Source organism: Stigmatopora argus, chromosome 18 (genome assembly GCF_051989625.1).
Source record: "Stigmatopora argus isolate UIUO_Sarg chromosome 18, RoL_Sarg_1.0, whole genome shotgun sequence".
In the NCBI taxonomy this organism is placed as follows: domain Eukaryota; kingdom Metazoa; phylum Chordata; class Actinopteri; order Syngnathiformes; family Syngnathidae; genus Stigmatopora; species Stigmatopora argus.
The window spans coordinates 6,496,012-6,516,366 of record NC_135404.1 but is presented as its reverse complement, the minus strand read 5'-3'; the positions used below and the strand labels follow the sequence as shown (position 1 = coordinate 6,516,366).

The window sequence follows — 20,355 nt, the reverse complement described above, 5'->3', positions numbered from 1 at the left end:
CTTAAAATGAGTTATGGATTAAGATGCATGAATTTTCTTTTTTTCATACATCTGCTGTAAATTACTTGCTATCTCTACTTGGCATCTAAGTTTTTGTAAGACGCATGTGTCCTTTCCCAAGGATTTTTTTAAAAATCACTTTTTGGTGGAATATGGGATGTTGCCCCCGCAAACCCAGATTCTATATCCAGTGGGCCCTGAATAAGTTGAGTTGGAGACCCCCGATTAAGTGCAAGTTATTGATGCGACTACTGTAGGTTTGTCTTTCATGAACAGAGGGATGGCAACACCCATGAGCTTGTGTGAATGATGCTTGGAGCGGAGCAGTCTCAGAGTAGTCTGAAACCTTTCACACTTGTCATCAGCTGACCTCAGCATGCACATTGTGTGTGTATGTAAGAGTGAACACTTGCAACACACCAACACCTCCAATTTGTTATGTTTAAACCTTTATTCAAGTTAGAAAACACAACAAAGCACTCACAGCGTTCATTTGGGATAGGATGAGTGTTTCTGAGCAATTTGACACTGAGTTTTGGAAAGCTCATCTATTTGCAACAAAACATTGAGTGTCAACTGGTTGGAATAACATACAAAAACGTAAGGGACGCACTGGTGGGACTTTAAAACTGTATCTGACTTTTACGCACATATCAGAACAAAGGCTTTCTTGTGCTAGAATAGCAGAGTCCAGTAATTGAAAGGAGATTCGACTCAACATCCAAGAAGATGTATCTGGTTCTCTTGTAGATCTCATCAACAAGCAAGTGGACTGAACAACAAGGACTGCTTGGCAACTTCATCTGCCAGTGCAAGTATAACATTATCTTCCTTCTAATCCAAGTTAATACCTCAACAAGAATCAGTATAAGACAAGGAAGGAAGCTTTGACAACCACCCCAGATGGGACTTGAACCCACAATCCCTGGCTTAGGAGGCCAGTGCCTTATCCATTAGGCCACTGGGGCATGGAAGTAACTTGTTTTTTTCCACAAAAAACTGTCAGAACTTTAGGGTTCACTTTCTGTGGGGTAACTAAACCAGAAAAAAAGTTAAAATTCCACATTTGAAATAAACTGGACTTCAGTTCGGTCATGTGAACCCAACATTTTAAGCAAACTGGATTACAAATTGGAATACAGTGTCAGATCAGCATGTCTGAATTCTGCTGAGCCAAGCCAACTAAAAACTGACTTTTTCAAGGCTCTTTTGCTGTTGTTCCGAATGACATATGTGCCAACTGTTTACCAAACTGAAGCTTTTGACACTGTTCTTAATTTTCTGAGTTTGTGGTTTTACTAAGATGAAAATCTTGAAGTTATGTCAATTTGTGCATAATCGCCCAATAAAACAAGTTGGTTGCCACAATTCTCCCTCCTCCCTTCACAAATTGCTCTGAAAATTCAACTCCCGACGTATTCTACCTGTAGCCATGGCAGCACCAGTGATTCCCACTTACCCCTCTCTGTAGGAGGCAAAACCCTCCCATTCAAACACAGACAGGCAGTATGTGGGCTGCCACCTGTGATTACTGCCCGCTTACGTAACAAGGCCCGGCGTGAGGCCGCTCGGACCTAGTTATCAATGGCGTCCCAGCGCTGCGATCAGCAGCGCGCCGTACAATACCTGTTGCCGACGCGGGCCGAGAAGCGCTTTCAAGGTACTCTTTGAGCTCCCATTAGCCCGTGTCCTCGGCATACATCACAATGGCCGGGTGATGATCACACACAGGCCTGAAATCAGAGGCAAAGCGAGTGAGGGTGAGGGAGGAAAAAAAAGAGGTTTCCTACACTGATGAATCATTAGTGATAAAGCTGAGGCTGAGCCACCATGGCTAGATTTAGAAACCTCGCACTCATTCAACACTCTTTCTCACCGTCCGTTCCATCGCTGTTTGACAAACGGCTTCTTAAGGACATTCAGAACAGTTCTTGCAGGAAGAGTGGGAATGTGAGGCTTTGAAATGGGATGAAATAATCATACCACGTTCATTACCTAATGTGCTATCTGGCGCGATGCAGGGGGTGTCGTCTCGGTTCACCATTTCACAATTTCACTTATCCCTGATAGGTTTACACAGGCTGACTCCAGATTGAGTTTCACTTTGCCAGACTGAGCCAATTTTTTTTTCAGACGTTGACTTGAGAAAAAAGGATCTCGTTGTTGCACAGTCCCTCATCTTTCGTGCCAACGACAATCTGGAAACGGCAGAAAGGGGACAAGTGCTTCAGTTGAGAGTCATTGTGACTTCATGACGGAAAGTGTTTGGATTTTGCTTACTCCTGTGTTGATCCGTGTAAAAGTTGTCGTCTGTAAAAGCACTGTGTAGTTGTTTCGCAGACTTCTGTGTAGGTGTTAGAACTTTGGTGTGTGTCTGTGCACACACGGCTATTTGTAGCAGGTCTTGACTCCCAGGGAGCCCATCATCCATCTGTCCAATATTCTCAGTGCAGCGCAGCAACGTCCTAATTTTATCCTGAATTTCCCACCAGCTGACCTTTTATTACCCCGATTAACGACTGCTGTTATTAAAAATGTATACCGAACTTTTTTCAGTTTTTTACATTGGCATATTGCTGCTTCGCCCCAGTATCACATCTTTATGTTATAGAGACACTATTTTTTTGCATGGTAGTACAATCATGTAAAAATTTGATAATTATGTCACAGTTTTGTGGTCGAGGGTTCCATCCTAGTTGGGTCCTCACTGTGTTTGCATGCTCTCTCCGGGCTTGCGTGGGTTTTCTCTGGGTACTCCAGTTTCCTCCAACCTCCAAATAAAATGCATGAGTGTGAGTATGAGTGGTTGTCCATCTACTTGTTCCTTGCAATTGGCTGGCCACCAATTTAGGGTTTCCCCTGCCTGGTCCCAGAAGTCAGCTGGGATAGGCTCCAGCCATTATGAGGATAAGTGGTTCCGCATCAGGTGAAAATGAAATTTGTCAAGTTAAAATGTGATCATTATAATGTAAGAACATGAAAACTTTCATAAATAACCTTGTTAACTACCATGTAAGACACATGTGTCAAAGTGGCGGCCCGGGGGCCGAATCTGGCCCGCTTCATCATTTTGTGTGGCCCGGGAAAGTAAATCATGAGTGCCGACTTTCTGTTTTAGGATCATATTAAAATGAAGAGTATAGATATATATTAAATTTCCTGATTTTCTCCCTTTTAAATCAATAATTGTAATTTTTTAATCATTTTTTTCTGTGTTTTTAGTTCAAAAATCATTTTGTAAAATCTAAAAAATATATATAAAAAAAGCTAAAATAAACATTGTTTTAGATCTATAAAAAATGAATATTCAGGGCTTTTAATCCAGTTGTTTTAATCAATTTATTTTTAAAAATCTATTATATCTAAAATGGTCCGGCCCACATGAAATCGAGTTGACGTTAACGCGGCCCGCGAACCAACCCGAGTCTGACACCCTTGATGTAAGAACTTGATGACTTATCACCTGAAAAATGTATGTAAACAAATTTTTATTGCCAATGTGATACTGTACCTTTTTAAAGTTTTTCCCGTTTCAACAGTAATTCAGTTGTCAGTAAAGTCAACTCAACGAACAACAGGTCCTCACTTGAGAGAATCGTATGATTTGAGAATTTAACACTCAAACATGTTGCTTGTATGTTAAAATGCTTAAAAGGACAACTCAACTTCAGGCGTTGACAGCATAAATTAACTAGTGGGGCATATGGTGGTTTTTGTGCAAGCATATGGTAGGATGCCACTTTTGCCTTGAGCTTGAGGCTTTTTGGGAGGAAGCAGTGAGGAACCATTCATAAGACGACGATGAGATGCTGCCCTGTTTACAAGAGAGATGGAGTAAAGAGGACATGCCAATGTCATGAGCTTTTTTTGAAAGTCATACTTTATTCATATCAAGTATTTTGACTGGCAGAGAATGCAAAATGGCAGCCTGAGACATTCATTTTTACCTATCAGGGAATTTGGAGTCTTCATTTTTTGTTCGTTCAAGACCCTCCCACTTCAAATGGATTGGACGTCTATCACTATTAATGGCGGCCAAAGAGTTAAAATAAAGGGATGTTTGTGGTTGTTTGGTGGCGGCACTGCAGAATTTCATTTGCCGTCCCTCTTTAACAGCTCGCGCTGTGGGCGTGTGGACAGAGAAGTGAGAAGTAGACTGGGCTGTGTGAAACAAACGAAATGTCTGCCTCTCGTTTTATTTGTGGGAAATACACAGGGATGATTGACACTATCATGAATGGTAGCCTGGAAAACCAGCCAGCCTGACTTTGCTGACTTTGGACATGTTCAAGTGCATTGGCCTCACACTTCTGGTGTTGACGGTTCTATAATGTCCAATCACCAATTTAAAAAAAACTTCAATGTAACAGAAGCAGTTGAAAGAAAAGTGGATGCCCTCCGTGGGGTGACACGTAACGTATCATTTCGCCCGAGTTCATCTAATCTTCCAGCGTTAAAGCCGAAAGCTCTTCAGTCTCCACATTATCCAACACGGGGAAGCGCAGGTAGACGAGCGCTCTCATTACCGCAGAGAGCCTCCTGATTGAGGCCCGGTGTCAGCGAAGTAGCGCAAACTGACAGTCGACGCTCTTCTCTGTTACACTAAATGGCCAAGAGGCTGTTATTAACGTGACAATACGCTCGTCACTAAGTGGAGGACCTGAGAGCACCCTAGGAGGTTTTGTCCTCACCTGTAACTCCATAGGCCCCCTTCATTGCACACTGAAGAATTTGATGTCATTTTTACCACGTCAACAGTTTCTCCATTGTGTTCGGGTGCGCCAATTAACCATCGTCAGAACCATGGAAACCATCCAAAACACTCACATTTTGGCTGGGATCAAAATTTGGCCAGATTGTGCTGAGGTCACCAACACCTGGTGCTAAAACGGGGGGTCCTGTTGAAAAATACAGCATTTTTGAGAATATATATATAGTACGTTAAACCATCGCCATTGAAGGTAATTTAATGGTAGTGATCGAATGATACTAGTTAAAATAGGGTGAACGTCAAGCTCTGAAAATGCCGCTAAAAGTTGAGGTAATACAATCAGTTTATATTGATTGGACATCTGTCTTTGTTATTGTCAGTCGTTGAGTTAACTGTTTTTTTTTTTAGATTTATATGAAGCGGAGAGGAACTATTTTCACTGTGAGCACAGTACATAAGGTATTTATATTTTATGTATATACATTATATTTTGATATCAATAAATTAGTCTTTTGATATGCTAATAGCCATAATATTTAATAAATATATCCTTTTTGATCATTGGACTTGTGTACTTGTATTTCTGTATAGGCGCAAACACATGTATTGTGGTAGTTATAATGGGCACCCCCATTATTACTATCACAATAAATGTTTTGCGCCTATACAGAAATACACTACTTCGCGATTTTTTGTTTATCGCGGCCATGTCTGGTCTACATTAACTGCGATATTCGAGGGATTACTGTAATGCACACTTTTTGGGTTTCTTGGCTGCTTACACAGATTTTCTTTTTGGTACCAGTTTCCCGAGTTAACGTTAAAGCTTGCTTTGTTTGGCATATTTCAAAAGAAAGGAGATGCACAGTGTGCTATGACAAGATGGCTATGCTAGGGTTAAAACTGCCAACTATTAGCCCTGTCTATTTTCAAAGATTTGATTTGTAATTATTGTAATTCTAGCAGCCAGGTTTTGCAATTTTGGCACTGCGAGTCAGGAAGGTGTCAGACTACAGAAATTACCGTTTATAGCCTATAAGTTTGGGAACACGGCACTAAAATTTGCTGTTTGAGGACAGTACAATTGACAGAACTGTGAGGCAGGTGAATGCTCGCTGATTGCCGATTCGCACGCAGAGGAGCATTTGGGAATAGGAATGAGGAGGAAAAAAAATCAATCGTGTGATCAATAGGAGGCGCCGTCACAGCTGCCTCTCAACCGCGTCGTGCTGTAAACACATCATTAACGGACGAGTCAAAGAGATTGACGCTTTGTGGCAATATTGACTCCATTTGGAACTGTTTGTATTTCTTACATCTCGACAAAGGACTCATTGACAGGATAAACGGTGAATACTTTTCGACTGGGAGGTCGAACCGCCCATTAAAAATGGATTGGACATTTATTTTTGGGAGAATCTTTTGGTGTCATTTCTCAGGCGATCAAGTCGTGCCCTCCTCCAGACACTTAACGGTGTCAGACAAATATCGTTTTTTTTTTTGTCCAAAACGGAGGCGTTTGCTCAAGCGTCCTCCCTGAAGGACGGCAAAGTGCTTTTATAGACCTCTGATGAGGTGATCACTGTGCTGTGAAGGAAGCCAGAGTGCACAAGTGCAGCGGGACTTCCTCTCTTTGGCTGAGTTTGAATTAAAGATGGCCCGAGACGTGGGTCAAACGCTTCAGCTCATCCCTGAATTACAGTCGAACTCGAACGCTTGACGTTTACGATAGCTTTGACTCTTCCGAATCATTGGCTTAGACAACAGTCAGACACACAATTATCACAGATAATCACTTCTGTTCTTTTATCGGTACATGACATAACTTGCAACAAAATATTGGCTTTTTTTGCCTGAGTAACAGTGTTCTTTTGTTGTCAACAAAGACCTTTATGCTAAAAACATTTTGCCTTTTTGCTCAGCTTTGAAAATTATTTCAATTTGTTTATTCAAATAACTTTTAGTGGACTTTTTATGAGGAAAATAGCCCCTTGATTCATAATTAGGAGGGTATTTTGTTGAAAAAATAAGACTTTATTTTGCTCTTTTCAGAAGAATAAGCGAAATATAATTTGTTTAAAGTATTTGCTTTTTGTCAACAAAGCATGGTATTTAAAAAAATGACTTTTTCTTTAAACAGGTAAGTTTTCAAAAAACAACATTGGAATATTATTTGGTAATTTTGTGTGGGAAAAAATATGAATCATAGGACTATTTGGTCGGAAAAAAATCATCCTTAAACAACTTTGTTTGTTTTTAGTCAACAAAGCATTTTAATTAAAACATCTGACATCTTGTCAATAAATTATAACTTGAGTTTTTTTGTGGGGAAAATATTAATTCATATATTTTTCATACAAAGCTTGCCTGAACCGAAGTCAGGGTAGTGAACCACTACACTATCAGGTGACTGGGAAAAATATGAATCATTAAAATTCCATTTTGGGCTGGAAAAAAATGGTTTCATGCTCACAAATGTTTTTTTTATTTCTGTTTAAACATATTACATATTAATCTTTTTTTAAGGATTTGATTTTTTTCTAGGAAAACTATAATAACCAAATTGTGTTGACTAAAAATCATCCTTTTCTTTGTCAAACAGCACCAACAACAAAAACCTTTATTCTCGTACAATTGCAGCAACAAGTGAGTCTTAACTCATTGGCTGCCTTTGACAGCAATAGTAGTCCAATCCATTTTCAAATGTGGGCATCTACAAGTGTTCCTTATGTTGTTTATAACACGAGTGACCTTCATTGAGAGGGACAAACATCAGACAGATGCCACTCAACACTGATTTGATGTGACAGCACTTATCAGCAGTGACATGCTCACTGATCCAAACTCCTATATCCCAAAAAATAAAAAACAAAAAAAGCTGCTCCCAAGGAATTAACCAGAGATTGCGTCCAAATTGGGCTTCCTCATTTTAATTTGGGGATTTCTCCACAGATGAGAAGACTCTTTTCATCCTCGCCTCTCATAGCAAAAGGTAACGCGCCAAGTGAATTACCAACAGCTTTTCGGAGAAAGGGCTAAAATTAGAGCAGCACATTACAGCCTTGTCTCTCGTAACAAGGCGCATGTAAAGGATGTGCAGATAATCACACTTTGCCGACCTGTGATTATTAATTTACACCTTGAAAGAAGAAGCATGGCTGGAGGAACGCAAATGTATTGCTTGAGTGTGTGTGTGTGTGTACAAGTCTTGCACTTTTTGCCATTATTCACTAGGAAAGACAACAGTAATACAGTGATCATCATTAGGAACACATTGAAATGAATACACTATATGTATTAGATTTATTCGTTCACCATACCGCTTATCCACACCAGCGTCGCGGGGGGTGCTGGAGTCTAGCAATCATTCAGGCTCAATCTCATACCTAGGGGAAATTTCAAATGTTCAAGCCTACCTTGCATGATTTTGTGATGTGTTGGGGAACCGGAGTACCCATAGAAAACCCACGCAAGACTGGGGAGAACATGCAAACTCCACACAGGAAGATATGAGGGGCAATTTGGAATGTTCAAGCCTACCCTGCATGTTTTTGGGATGTGTTGGGGAACCGGAGTACCCGGAGAAAACCCGCACAAGCCCGGGGAGAACATGCAAACTCCACACAGGAAGATACGAGCCTAGAACTCGTTGACTGCCATTGACGGCCAAACAATTTGAAATGGCAGTCTACTAGAAAATCTATCGTATGTCTTTGGGCCTCAATGGCACTGATAGGTAATCATCCACAGTTGCGGCAATTGTACGAATGGAGTATTTTCCTTCCTTCGGCAATTACAGCGAGAAAGCTTATCCTTTGCCCAACAGCTGGCATCCATCCCGCCCGCCTCTTGCAGCCCGCTACCCGGCCGCCGTAGCTTTTTTTCCATTTTTGCCTGATGAAGTCTTTCAACGAAGCTCCTCACTTTCACTCTTCCCGCTGACATGCAGCGGCGAGCTGGCGCGAAGATGTAAACTAAGCTCGCGCGGGCTCAACACGCCCTGCTCCATTATTCATCTGCCCCTTTTAATGAGTTTTCCATCCACCTTCATGCATCCAGCGCAATTAAAACTAAATGATTGTTCTTGACCACTTTAATTAAATTGCACTTTTGTACTCAGGTCTGAATTCCTGCGTGTTCCCTGTGTTGCGCAATTAGAAAACGTACAGAAATGAATAATAGAGGCTGGGGTATAACGGGAGTTGGTTTAAACACTTCACAAAACGTTATAAGATAACAGTGGGGGGTATAATTGAGACTGTGGGATTGTTAGCATGTTTGCTTGGCTCATGAAACCAATCAGAATTGATGGATTAAGACATTTTATTTAATTTGTTTGTATTGATGCTAAGTCACAGGTTAGTAGTCAAACATGGTGTTGTCGTTTACTGTTCTTGGGCTGCTATATCGCTTCAGGGCCTGGACGACTTGACTGGATTGAGGGAACCATGAAGTACAAAAACAAATCAACTTCTTAATGCCTTCCTCGTTGAAATGGATGGAATGATTATCCCAGAAAACTAACCTCATGGCAACAGTGGCCAGGACTGAAGGTACCATGAAACACAGTAAGTCAACTTCTGCCTATAATGTTAGCCAATCAGTTACTCCGCCACAGTTCATTTATACCAGGGCTCTTAAACTCAAACGTATCCAGAGGCCACATCAAGTATTCCACGAAAAAATATAAAGTATTTTAAAAGTTCAAGTAGTTCAATCTTCTCCATCTTTCGGAAAAACATGAGAACATTAACCATTCTTTAAAACATGAAGTTCAAGTGACCAGCGTTAATTCACTTTTGCTAATTTCTTGGCAAACACTGCGAAAAACAATTTTATTACCCTGTGCTATTCTAGCCTGTTCTGTAAGTGATTAAAAAACATAAACACTCAATGTAGATGTCAAATAGGGGACTGCGGGCCATGTTTTAGACCCCTGGTTTATACGGTTCTCTATTGTAACGGACCACTGAGGGAAACCATACAGAAAAAAATTGCCCCAAACCTTTGTAAGATTGTTAATCACAATGATAATATGTTTGTTTACAAAAAAGGAGCCCCAATAAATATTTCATGGCTCTTCGAGTTACCTAGCAGCCGTCCTGCGACCGAACACCTTTCATTTTGCAGTCCTTGTTAAACAATTCTTGCATAATATTCACTCACATTGTCATCTTTGACTGCATTACAAGTGGTTAGTGGATAAAGAGGTAACCATAGGCCTGTGCTAAAAGGCACCGTGGTAGTCAGGTATTTTTCTTCACTTAAAATGTTGGGAAAATGACTTTTTGTTATTTTTTATCATATTATTTGAGTTTATAGAATTTTTGTGTCTCATGTCACCTGCCCGTTTTTTTTAAATGTCTTTTTGCTTTTTTTAAAAGTTCCTGACTTTTTAAAGTCGCACCAAAATGTTTTAATTTGAGTCAAGATTATACTTTTATAACGCCAGTCCAAACCGTTAATTCCGGTTCATGTGTCCTTCAATCATGGCAAGTTGTCCAGGCCCTGAAGTGACAAAGCCTCCCTAGACCCCCATAATGTTTAACTGTTGCTTCACCTTTCCATTGAGTCAGGAGTGACCACAGCATGTTTCTGTGGCTAAAGGAAATGTTAACTTGATATTTATTTAATGACGAGTTCAAGTGTAGTCGAAACAACTAAGAATGTGATCTGCAAGGTAATCCTTGACCGGGAAAGATGAGAAGACGGATCGACTATTTACCAAACTATAGTTACCTTATCATATTTTACTGTCATTATTCTGCATTTTTTAATCACTCTTCATCCATCATATTTCCCCCCGGATCTCTCTACGAATCCCTTAAATAATGCACCAGAGTAATGGATCTTTTTCTTCTATCTAGGGGTGCTTTCATAATTTTCTCACTGACATAAAAGTGCCAGATGAATTTTAAAAACAATATTTACTCGTTAAAAAAACCAAACATCATATGACCTACTTTTAGGTTGTAAAAATGGGTCACCATAAGGCGAATGATGTAACATTGTCAACAGGAATCACAAGTTAAAATGATTTAATTGAATTAAAATAAATTGATACAATATGAAAAACTAATATACATCTACTTTAATAATGGAAGATGTATATTGCAAATCCTAGCAAACTGAACTCTCATTTCCAAAAGGTAAGCAAATGCGACATCTTGTGGCTGATGGGGACTTTAATATTGGAAACCCCCCTAAAACAGTTGTGATAGTGTAGCAATTTATCAAGTAATTTACGATTAACAGACTAAGAAGTAAAACATTTTTTGTTAGTTAATACTTTGGATCGATTTTTGTCCTAAAATTGCACAAATCAAATTGGGATGCGTTTCCATGTACATTCTATTAATATTATTTTTATTAAAAAAATAGAATGAAAATTAAATATTCTCTTTATATTCACTTATTAGTTATTTACTTTTTCCGTTTTATGCAGTTCTCAATCTGACATTGAGGCCCGCAGTAATGTAATTACAATTAATAATAAGACAGTTGGAGTCAGTGTACATGATTGACTTTCACATTATTGTAAAGATCTGTTCCTTGGGCTTTGAGTTTGACACCTGAGGCCTAAACTAGACAGTTAGACACTTGTAGGGTTCCAAAAGCTTTTTTGCAGTAACATTTTATTTTAAATCCATATATACAAGAAAGAAATGAGCAATTTGTATATTTACAACAACCACTTTGCCCTCATTGGCTAACATTGACAGCAATAGCACAGAGTGTTAAAGCTAGTCCATAACTTGGCAAATAAAACATAGTTCCCAATATGGCACGGCATGGTGAAACATGTTGATAGAATAATAAATATTAGATCTTAACAATGAATAACGCTTGGTCCGACTAGCATCTCGAGTTTCGTTCAAGCTCGGCCCGTCAGGTCTCCTCATATGACTCCAAATAAATTGGCTTGGCCTGCTTCCTCAAACGCTGCTGCACTCGCAGTTTCTTCCCTTTCTGAGTGGCCAGCCCAAGTTGCGGCAAGTACACCTGCAGGAAGGAAACAACACACAATTGCTCACATTTTCAGCTTTATGCTTCAGGGCAGGGAAAAAAAACAGTTTGGACTTACAGCTCTCGGATAGGGGATTCTGTAATGTAGACCTGGGAAAGAAAACACAGTATTGAACTCATTAATAAACCATTATAATTTTTCTGGTCATAATTGGTAGCTTTATTTGAAGTGATATATAATGACATGAAAAGTAGATCGAAAAGTAGTTAAAAAGTGTAAGCATCCCTCAGTTACGCAATCGAGGACAAGTACAAAGTATTACCGATTTCTATGCGGGCTTCACATTCCTCAATACATTTCTTTATTGATTCTGGATCGGTCATCTGTAAAAGTAGCAACAAAGAGCAAGTTAGATTAATAATGCGCCGCATGATGTGCACGTGCCTCGCTCACCTGCTGGTTCTGTCTGAACAAAGTGCGGGCCTCCTGAAGTATATACTTTCTCTCGGTTAGAGTGTCACTCGCCACTCCACTTTGCGATTGCCATGTTCGTGCGATGCGAAAAACTCGCATGTAGAGCGATAACACTGTCTTTTGTGTGGAGGCTGTCATCTGCATGGAAAATTGGAGCAAACCGCCATGTGACTATCATGAAATTGGCCAAAATGTTATTCATATATTCACTATATATTATGTATCTTTGTTGATATAATTAGGATTAAAATCTAGTAATATAATGACAAGAAATATCAATAATGCAGCTTTGCCAAAGATAATTCCATTGAATTTTGGAGTATTTTTGTATTAGACTGTTCGTTAAACCCTGCAATTCCGTCATTTCACCCTAGGAGTCACTAAAATGGCGTTTCCTTCAACTTCAGGTGGTTGGGTCGTAAATGACAGTTGTGAAACAGTTTATCCATGTTGTTCGTTAGTTTCGATCAAGTTTTTAAAATGTTAGATTCCTCATATTTTTTGTCACTTTCATTCGCAGTCGCATGATAGTGCAATTGTTTTATGATGCCTATACAACGTGGAAATATGTCTTCAACTGAATCTATTCGGGCTTATTCTAATGGTACGCACATGAAATTACTTCAGTACAGTTTTTAAATTTAGATTAAACCCAGATAAATCATGATATTACCTTTTAATAGTGAGTTTATGTGGTCCTTGTAAGGTGAAACTGACTGGCTCTGGTAGCTGAAGTACTCGTCGCATGTTAGTGATGTCATGGTCCGCTCCCTTTCAAAGTATTATTAAAAATAATAGGAAAGCACAGATTTAGCACCACGCACCCATAATTTAATTAATAATAAAGACGTTAATGAAAATACACTTGTGATTTTTACACAATTGTTCGTTTTTGTGAAAAATATTTTGATAGCTCGCTCCCCTCAACATTAATCTCTTAAGGAGCTCTTGAACGTACCACCGACGGGACATGTCGTTCAGTCGTTTTTTATTTATTTTTTGTATTACATCTGTAATGCCATATTTACGTTCGCTGTCGTTTCATAGAATTAAAGGATAATCGTCAGTGGCGCTGGGTTGAAGATCAGCTGTTTTGGCCGCTCGGAAAAGGGAGGAAGTGATGCATTGAAATGCCCGTAAAGAAGCTCCTCCAAAAGGGGGAAGCACAAAGAAATCGCCTACTCCGATTGTTTCCTGCCTCTCAACTGGCGTCGACGGGCCGAGTATATTTTAAATTAAACTACAATGACACGTTTTAAATGTTAGCCGTTAAATTGCGTTCTTTTTGTGCTGTCAGCGCTGTTAAAATTTTACAAGTTTTTTTTGGCGACTCGTTAGCTTGGGGAGCTAATGTGCGGCGAGTTATTCAAGAGTTCATTTCTGGTCTTGTAGGCTAACTTGGGATTTTTGCACTTTTTATCATAGTTCTCCATATCGGATGCTTGAAGGATGGAAGTTGGAAAAAAAGGTGAGTATGGGATTCTTCATCATTAGAATAAGCTTAGCTGATAGCAAGTTTTAGTCAGGGGAGCTGGTGCTAGTTAGCGATGGCGACATCGTTCGGGCCTTCACAAATTAAGGTTAAATTACTTACTAAATTCAAATTTGACATGGGCACGAATTAACATAAAGTGGTGGAATGGTTTCTCTGCTGTGGATTAAATTAAAGATCACTTTGTTAGACGGGACATTTCCGGACCAACAACGCCAAATAAGCAAAAATATACGTTTTCGTGTGGTAGATTTCCCAAATCTTGAAATAAGGAATTTAACTCTGGCTGCCATTGACTGTTGTAGGCGTCCAATTCATTTTGACTGCTGTCAGCTCCGAGGCTGAAATTGCCAATGCGAATTTTTATATAGATTTTCTTCTCTTACTAACTATTCATATTGCCTTGTTAATGAATTGATTTACAAAGTATAAAGAGGCTTTTTTTATCGCGAATAATTAAACTGTTTCCCAAAAAATCAAGGAACCAATTGTATTGAATAGATTATTCACCCAAAAAAATCAAGGAACCAGTTATATTGAAAAGATTATTCAATTAGTTTTTTCTATAGGAAATTATTAATTTTTATTTTAGGATCTGACAGCACAAATAAGTAAAGAAAAATATTTTAAAGAAGTTTTGCACCTTTAAAACATGTTTCTGACCATTCTTTTTTGCACTTAATGTCCCCTTTAATGTATTGAAAAAAAACATTGTGAGAAACTGTAAATCAAGTTTTATTTAATATTAAAAAAACTTTCCCCATATTGCCCTGCTAACTACCACAACGTAGTTGACGACTACTATGATGAAACCAAGATACCTCAGTTAGCATGAATGCAAAATTAGCAGAGTTTTTGGTTGAAAATCACTTTTTGTAGTGCTCTGAATAAAAACAAGTTATCTACGTAGCCTCTGGGCAGCACATTTCCATGAAAAAGACGTCTGTTATTTGTCTGTCATGCGGTTTGCGAATAATAATGAAACGTGAAATGCTTTAATTGGCCTTAAAGTGTGTTTGGGGTGGGGTTAGGATCAGTGAACTCAAGGCGAGATGTCTGTACATGCCCAGCCCAGAGTAATGAATGTGTATCATCTTTGCTTCAGTGTTGAGCACAATGATACGATTAAGTGTGGCCTTGCAGGAGCAGGGAAAAAATGCTGGTTTAAAGTTTTGTTTCTCTTCAGCACTGCAGACGCCATGGTGATGGAGAAGTGATGTGTGGCCAATGCAATGCAAGGGATAGTCTGTAAGTACAATTGAATTCATGATTTCCATCTTTTCTTGGGGTTAGGGCTACTAAAAACGGATGAATTTGTAAATTGATTGATCATTGATTTATTTTGCAGTCCGTTGGCTCATGTAGAAATCACATTTTGGATTGACATTTTAGCTGTGCAGTGGAAGAAGAAAAAATAGTGTATTTGTTTTCTAGAGCAAAAACACTTTTTTTTTTTAAATCTTATTTTTTTAATTTTTTTAAACTTTTTAAAATTCAGAACAACTAAAAATATAAAACATTTCCATTTTCCCCCTGTTGCATTAAATCTCAAATGTTTTTCAATTAATAAAATTAGAATCTTCTTTTTTGTTTTTCTAATTTAAATAAATGCAGAATCTAAAATGATTCATTTGGGAAATAGTTATTTTCCTTTTTTTTCATAAATTAAAATTAAAGAGATGTTGGGTTTTTTGGCCTTTTTTGTTGAGAACTGTTTTGGTTGACCGGGTTGTGATTTTGTTTTGGTCAAAGTTCGGACTTTGACTAGGCCACAATCTATTGCGTGCCATGGCATTTTGCTGTGCAGTGGACACAGTGATAGTTTAACTCCAACTGATTGTGTTAGATGTCCAATCCATTTAATCTGGGAGGGCTAACAGTGAATGAATGACCCCTTTTTGCTGCTTTTCGGTCATAATGATTTGGTGATTCTTAATGATCCCATTGACTTTGATTTGCTTTGTACTTTGTGCATTTTGCTTTGTTGTTCTGCGGCCTTTGACTGTACTGTCTAACTTATAACTATACCTTCTTTTGCTACTGTCACAATGAAATTTCCCGAATACGGGATGAATAAAGTTATCCAATCCAATCCAATCCCAGTTTGAATGAATTGAATGTCTACAAGTCATAAAATCACAGCAGAAGAAAGGATAGAAAAAAAGAAAGACCAAATACAACATATGTAATCCAGGTGCTGTTTTTCTGGTTCTGTTTTAGGGTTTGACTGCTGGCAGTACAAGACCTGGTTTTTGGTATATTTGGCAAAGGTACATTCACATGTATTCAAGTTTGGAAATATATTTTTCCGGACAAAAATGTCAACATTAATTGACTAAAAAGTAGTCAATGGCAACCAAAGCTAATTGATGTCGTAACATAAAAGCCATTTTAATATTAGGAATGTTGTTGTTTTCTCAGTTTCGGTGTTAGAAGTGTTCTTATGCCAAATGCTGAATGTAAAAATTGTTCATTTTCAATGAAACGCCAAGAATCCATGTGACAGGAATTGAGATTATCAAAGTGTAGACCTTCTCTACTCATGAGAACTTGTTTTTTTAAACATTGAGGTCAATTTTTTTTTATTGACTTGCTCTCCAAATTGTATCAGTCTTTGAAGGATTGAGGGAATGTTGAGCCATCCCGCCGGGCGAGAGCAGAGGCGCCTCAGTGGTTCGGACGGGGACTGAAAGGAGGCGGATTCAGAGACGACATGGGCCAGTGCGTCACCAAGTGCAAGAACCCGACTTCTTCGCTGGGCAGCAAGAGCGGCGACAAGGACGGCGGCTCCAAGTCCCACAAGAAAAGCGGCTGCTCGGCCGCCGGCCACAAGGACGAGGCGGGCGCGCCGTGCGGCAAACCCGTGGCCGATCTGTCCAACGGCACCAAGGCGCCCGAAGTTTCCGCCGAGACGCCCATCATCTCGGCCGTGACGGGAGAGCCGTGCCGAGAGGAGCACCCGGATGCCGACGGGCTGTCGCTGAAGCTCATCGAGGAGCTTTTCTCGTGCTACAAGGACGAGCGCGAGGACGCCATCCTGGAGGAAGGCATGGAGAGGTTCTGCAACGACCTTTGCGTGGACCCGGCGGAGTTCCGCGTGCTGGTGCTCGCATGGAAGTTCCAGGCCGCCACCATGTGCAAGTTTACAAGGTGACTTTTGATTTTTCCCTAACTCCAAAACAGGAAATGCATCCTGTGCTGCCAAAGCTGAGTAGAATGGCCTTCCGTTTGAGTCACTGACTCCCTTTTACTGTTTTTATGCTTAGTTGTTTTTTAAGTACCATATTTTCTGCACTCTAAACCACACTTTCAATCAGTGAATCTTAAAATGTATTTCATTGTGTCATACATACACTAGAGCAGGGGTGTCAGACTAGATCGGGTTGGTTTGCGGGCCGCGTTAACGTCAACTCGATTTCATGTGGGCCGGACCATTTTAGATATAATATTTAGATTTTTTTAATAAATGGATTAAAAGCCCTGAATATTCAGTTTTTTTATAGATCTAGCTTTTTTTATATATACATATATTTAGATTTTACAAAATGATTTTTGAACTAAAAACACAGAAAAAATGGATTAAAAAATTGCAATTATTGATTTAAAAGGGGGAACATCAGGAAATTTAATATACATCTATACTTTTCATTTTAATTTGATCCTAGAACAGAAAGTCGGCACTCATGATTTACTTTCCTGGGCCACACAAAATGATGTGGTGGGCCAGATTTGGCCCCCGGGCCGCCACTGACACATGTGCACTAGAGCGAGCTAAAAATATTTGCAACAATTCCTTTGTTTTGGTTTTTAAATTAAACAATGAATACTGATGTTCCTTTTGTGGTCATCTTACAGAACTATAATACATCAAAGGAAAATCATTTTATTGAAAAATGACCATATTAACCTTTTCCCAGTAAAATATGGGTTAAACAAAATTGAGAAAATGTATCTATGCCATTAAAAATGATTTACTGTGATTCATTTGGCGTTCCCAGGAAGGAATTTGTGGACGGATGCAAAGCCATCCAGGCGGACAGCCTTGAAGGCATCTGCTCCCGCTTCCCCTGCATGCTTCTGGAAGCCCAGGGCGAGGAGAACTTCAAGGACCTGTACCGCTTCACCTTCCAGTTCGGCCTGGACGCCGATGAGGGCCAGCGCTCGCTTCAGCGGGATATTGCCATCGCGCTGTGGCGCCTGGTCTTCACCCAGGACATGCCCTCCATTCTGGAGCACTGGTTGGACTTCCTGGGCGAGAACACGCCGGGCATCCGCGGCATCTCCAGGGACACCTGGAACATGTTCCTCAACTTCACGCAGGCCATCGGGCCCGACCTCAGCAACTACAGCGAGGACGAGGCCTGGCCCAGTCTTTTCGACACATTCGTCGAGTGGGAATTGGAGCGCAGGAAACGGGAGGAGGCCGGCCTGCCGCCGCCGCCACCGTCCGTCGTAGCCGAGTATTCGCAATCGAACGACGGACGCCAATCACAGACGTGGGGGGGCCACTGATACTCCAGTCGGGGGAATTTTAGCGTCATCGTAGCGCTCGTGGGATTCCTGCTTGGCAGTTTTAGGTTTTTGAAAGGGCTCTGATGATGTTTTAAGCACTTCTATTTAAGTTATTGCTCGACTCCTTTGCGTCTGTGTTTTTTTTTAACAGTTATTTTGACTTGCACCTACCCACCGTGCTCCAGCTAAATATTTGTATTTTGTTCAAAGCTTCAAAACAAAGAGCTATTTATTACATTCACCCCATTCCTGTTTGACACATTACAGGAGTGCCTTGAGATACAATTAGCATGGCGACTGATATTTTCTTTCGCCACACCAATGAAATTCTTTACATTTCCATTCATTTCAATGGCAAAAAAACATTTGGGATGAGTTTTTATTTAACTCACTGGTCGCTGTTGACGGCGATAGATGTCCAATCCATTTGAACAGGGAGTCAATGACTGTAATGAACCATGTTCTTTTACACTTTTTACAGTCTTGCTGTACATGTTAGTGATGGCAATAATAGTTTGGCTGCCATTAATGGGTCTAGGCATCTGATTCATTTTTACATGGGAGAGTATTTACTCGCTGCTAGCCCTCCTCGTTCAAATGGATGGGACATCCATTTTGGCCAAAGGAAGAACAAAAGGCATTTTTTAACTCTGCCATTTTGACTGCGAGTAACAGTCTGCAATGGAGCATTGTTTTTAAATTTAAAGATTGAGGGCGCTGGGTGTCCAATGCGTTGGAAGTGGGAGGAATGGCAGCCAACGTTGATTCGCTACCAACCACCCGCTTCAAGCCGATTTGATGTCTACCAATGTCACTCATTGGAAAAGTTCATTCACTAGTCACCTTCGATTCGTATCTCAAGGCACCACTGTTGATTTTTAAACTGGTAACTGCTGATTTGGTCTGTATTTTAAAAACAAAAGGGAACCCACAAAATGTCAACTCGTCTTTGAAAATCTGCGAAGGTCATCCTGATTGGAGAACGCGGTCGTATGGTTTGCCTCCATCATGCAGCCCTGAGGAGGATTTAGTCGCACTAGCATTGCCTTGGCCACTTTCGGCAAACTAAGGGCATTTTCTACGCACATAATTCCTTCGACAATTTCAATTCGTACGATGCCCGAGTGCGTTTTAGCTTAGCAGTGCTCCCGTCAAATAGCGGACTAAGAGTCAAAACACAATGACGCCGGCTTTTACTTGAAATCCAAAATCGTTTGTCGTTTCCACTTCACTCGCTTTCGTTTGAGGAATATTGTTTACCTGGCCAGGAATTGATAGCTTGTTCACATTTCACGATGCTGACTGCTGGTGGCTTTAATATTGCACAAAACCGAGGCTTAAATGTGATGGTGACTGTCAACTGCATTAAATTCATTTAAACATGTTACTAAGATTACTAGACAAGTATGGAAAGCAGGTTGAGCATTTATTCTATATCCTTGATGCAGATTTAAGTTCATGTACTAGTATGCTTTGTCCTATTGAGCAAGACAATTCAGGCACTTCTTTAATTTTTCTTCATTCGAATGTTCACTCATTGCCTGACATTGACAGTGATAGACGTCCATTACTTTTACTAGGGAGTGTACAGTATGATGGGTTATATATATTTTTTAAACTTTGTTCCCATGTTATTATGTCTTAAATAATCAAATATTTAAATGTGGCTTCTCGCAGGCCTTTTTTCCCCTTTTTCTGTCCCCCTTATTAATAAGTAGTACCTAAAATGTATCTTCCGATACAATGCTATTCTTGTAATAAGAAATATATTCAGATTTTGTTCTGAAGAGTTAAATCATATTATATAACACATGACTTAAATCTAATATGCCTTCCCTCAAGTGTTTTTTTCAGTTGTGGTTTCAGGTGTTTATATAACTAGTCTTGATGTGATTTGGACGCCTGTCACTGTCAATGGCACCCAGTTCGTTAAGTGCAAATGGAAAAATACTAAGTCACCATCAACCTATTCATATTTATGCTCATTCTACTAGTGTACTGAGTTGTCAATTATGGGAAAAGCACACAAATACATGAAATGATTTAGAAATGCTAAAATGGTGATGAGTGCAATGATTGCGGTGAAAAAGAGTGAGCAAACCTAATCTACTGAGTTTACATCAACAGCGGTTTTATTTCAGACCTCATTTTATCCTTTGGTTTATATAAACTGTATTGATTTATAAGAAATAAACTGTT

General features: G+C 39.7%; 2 protein-coding genes and 1 non-coding gene across 5 annotated transcripts; 1 reads left to right on the top strand and 2 right to left on the bottom strand.

Moving 5' to 3' along the window:
• Window positions 1-895: 895 nt before the first annotated feature.
• Window positions 896-968, bottom strand: trnar-ccu (transfer RNA arginine (anticodon CCU)). The gene has a single exon. It is a non-coding gene; the product is annotated as a tRNA-Arg (tRNA).
• Window positions 969-9,168: 8,200 nt separating this feature from the next.
• dcun1d3 (defective in cullin neddylation 1 domain containing 3) lies at window positions 9,169-20,214 on the top strand. Of its 2 annotated transcripts, none has more exons than XM_077625313.1 (6): window positions 9,169-9,279; window positions 13,578-13,620; window positions 14,831-14,892; window positions 15,865-15,914; window positions 16,256-16,794; window positions 17,643-20,214. In XM_077625313.1, the coding sequence occupies exons 5-6, from the start codon at window positions 16,358-16,360 to the stop codon at window positions 18,154-18,156; spliced, it is 951 nt and encodes a 316-aa protein (XP_077481439.1). In that variant the 5' UTR covers window positions 9,169-9,279; window positions 13,578-13,620; window positions 14,831-14,892; window positions 15,865-15,914; window positions 16,256-16,357; the 3' UTR covers window positions 18,157-20,214. The 2 variants fall into 2 exon arrangements, with proteins under 2 accessions (XP_077481439.1, XP_077481438.1); XM_077625312.1 differs by lacking the exon at window positions 9,169-9,279 and adding an exon at window positions 12,967-13,413.
• On the bottom strand, window positions 11,328-13,321 carry lyrm1 (LYR motif containing 1). Of its 2 annotated transcripts, XM_077625314.1 has the most exons (6): window positions 13,181-13,294; window positions 12,826-12,923; window positions 12,132-12,290; window positions 12,001-12,061; window positions 11,796-11,827; window positions 11,328-11,713 (listed from the first exon to the last, which is right to left on the bottom strand). In XM_077625314.1, the coding sequence occupies exons 3-6, from the start codon at window positions 12,288-12,290 to the stop codon at window positions 11,600-11,602; spliced, it is 366 nt and encodes a 121-aa protein (XP_077481440.1). In that variant the 5' UTR covers window positions 12,826-12,923; window positions 13,181-13,294; the 3' UTR covers window positions 11,328-11,599. The 2 variants fall into 2 exon arrangements, with proteins under 2 accessions (XP_077481440.1, XP_077481441.1); XM_077625315.1 differs by lacking the exon at window positions 12,826-12,923 and having other exon boundaries at window positions 13,181-13,321.
• Window positions 20,215-20,355: the final 141 nt, after the last annotated feature.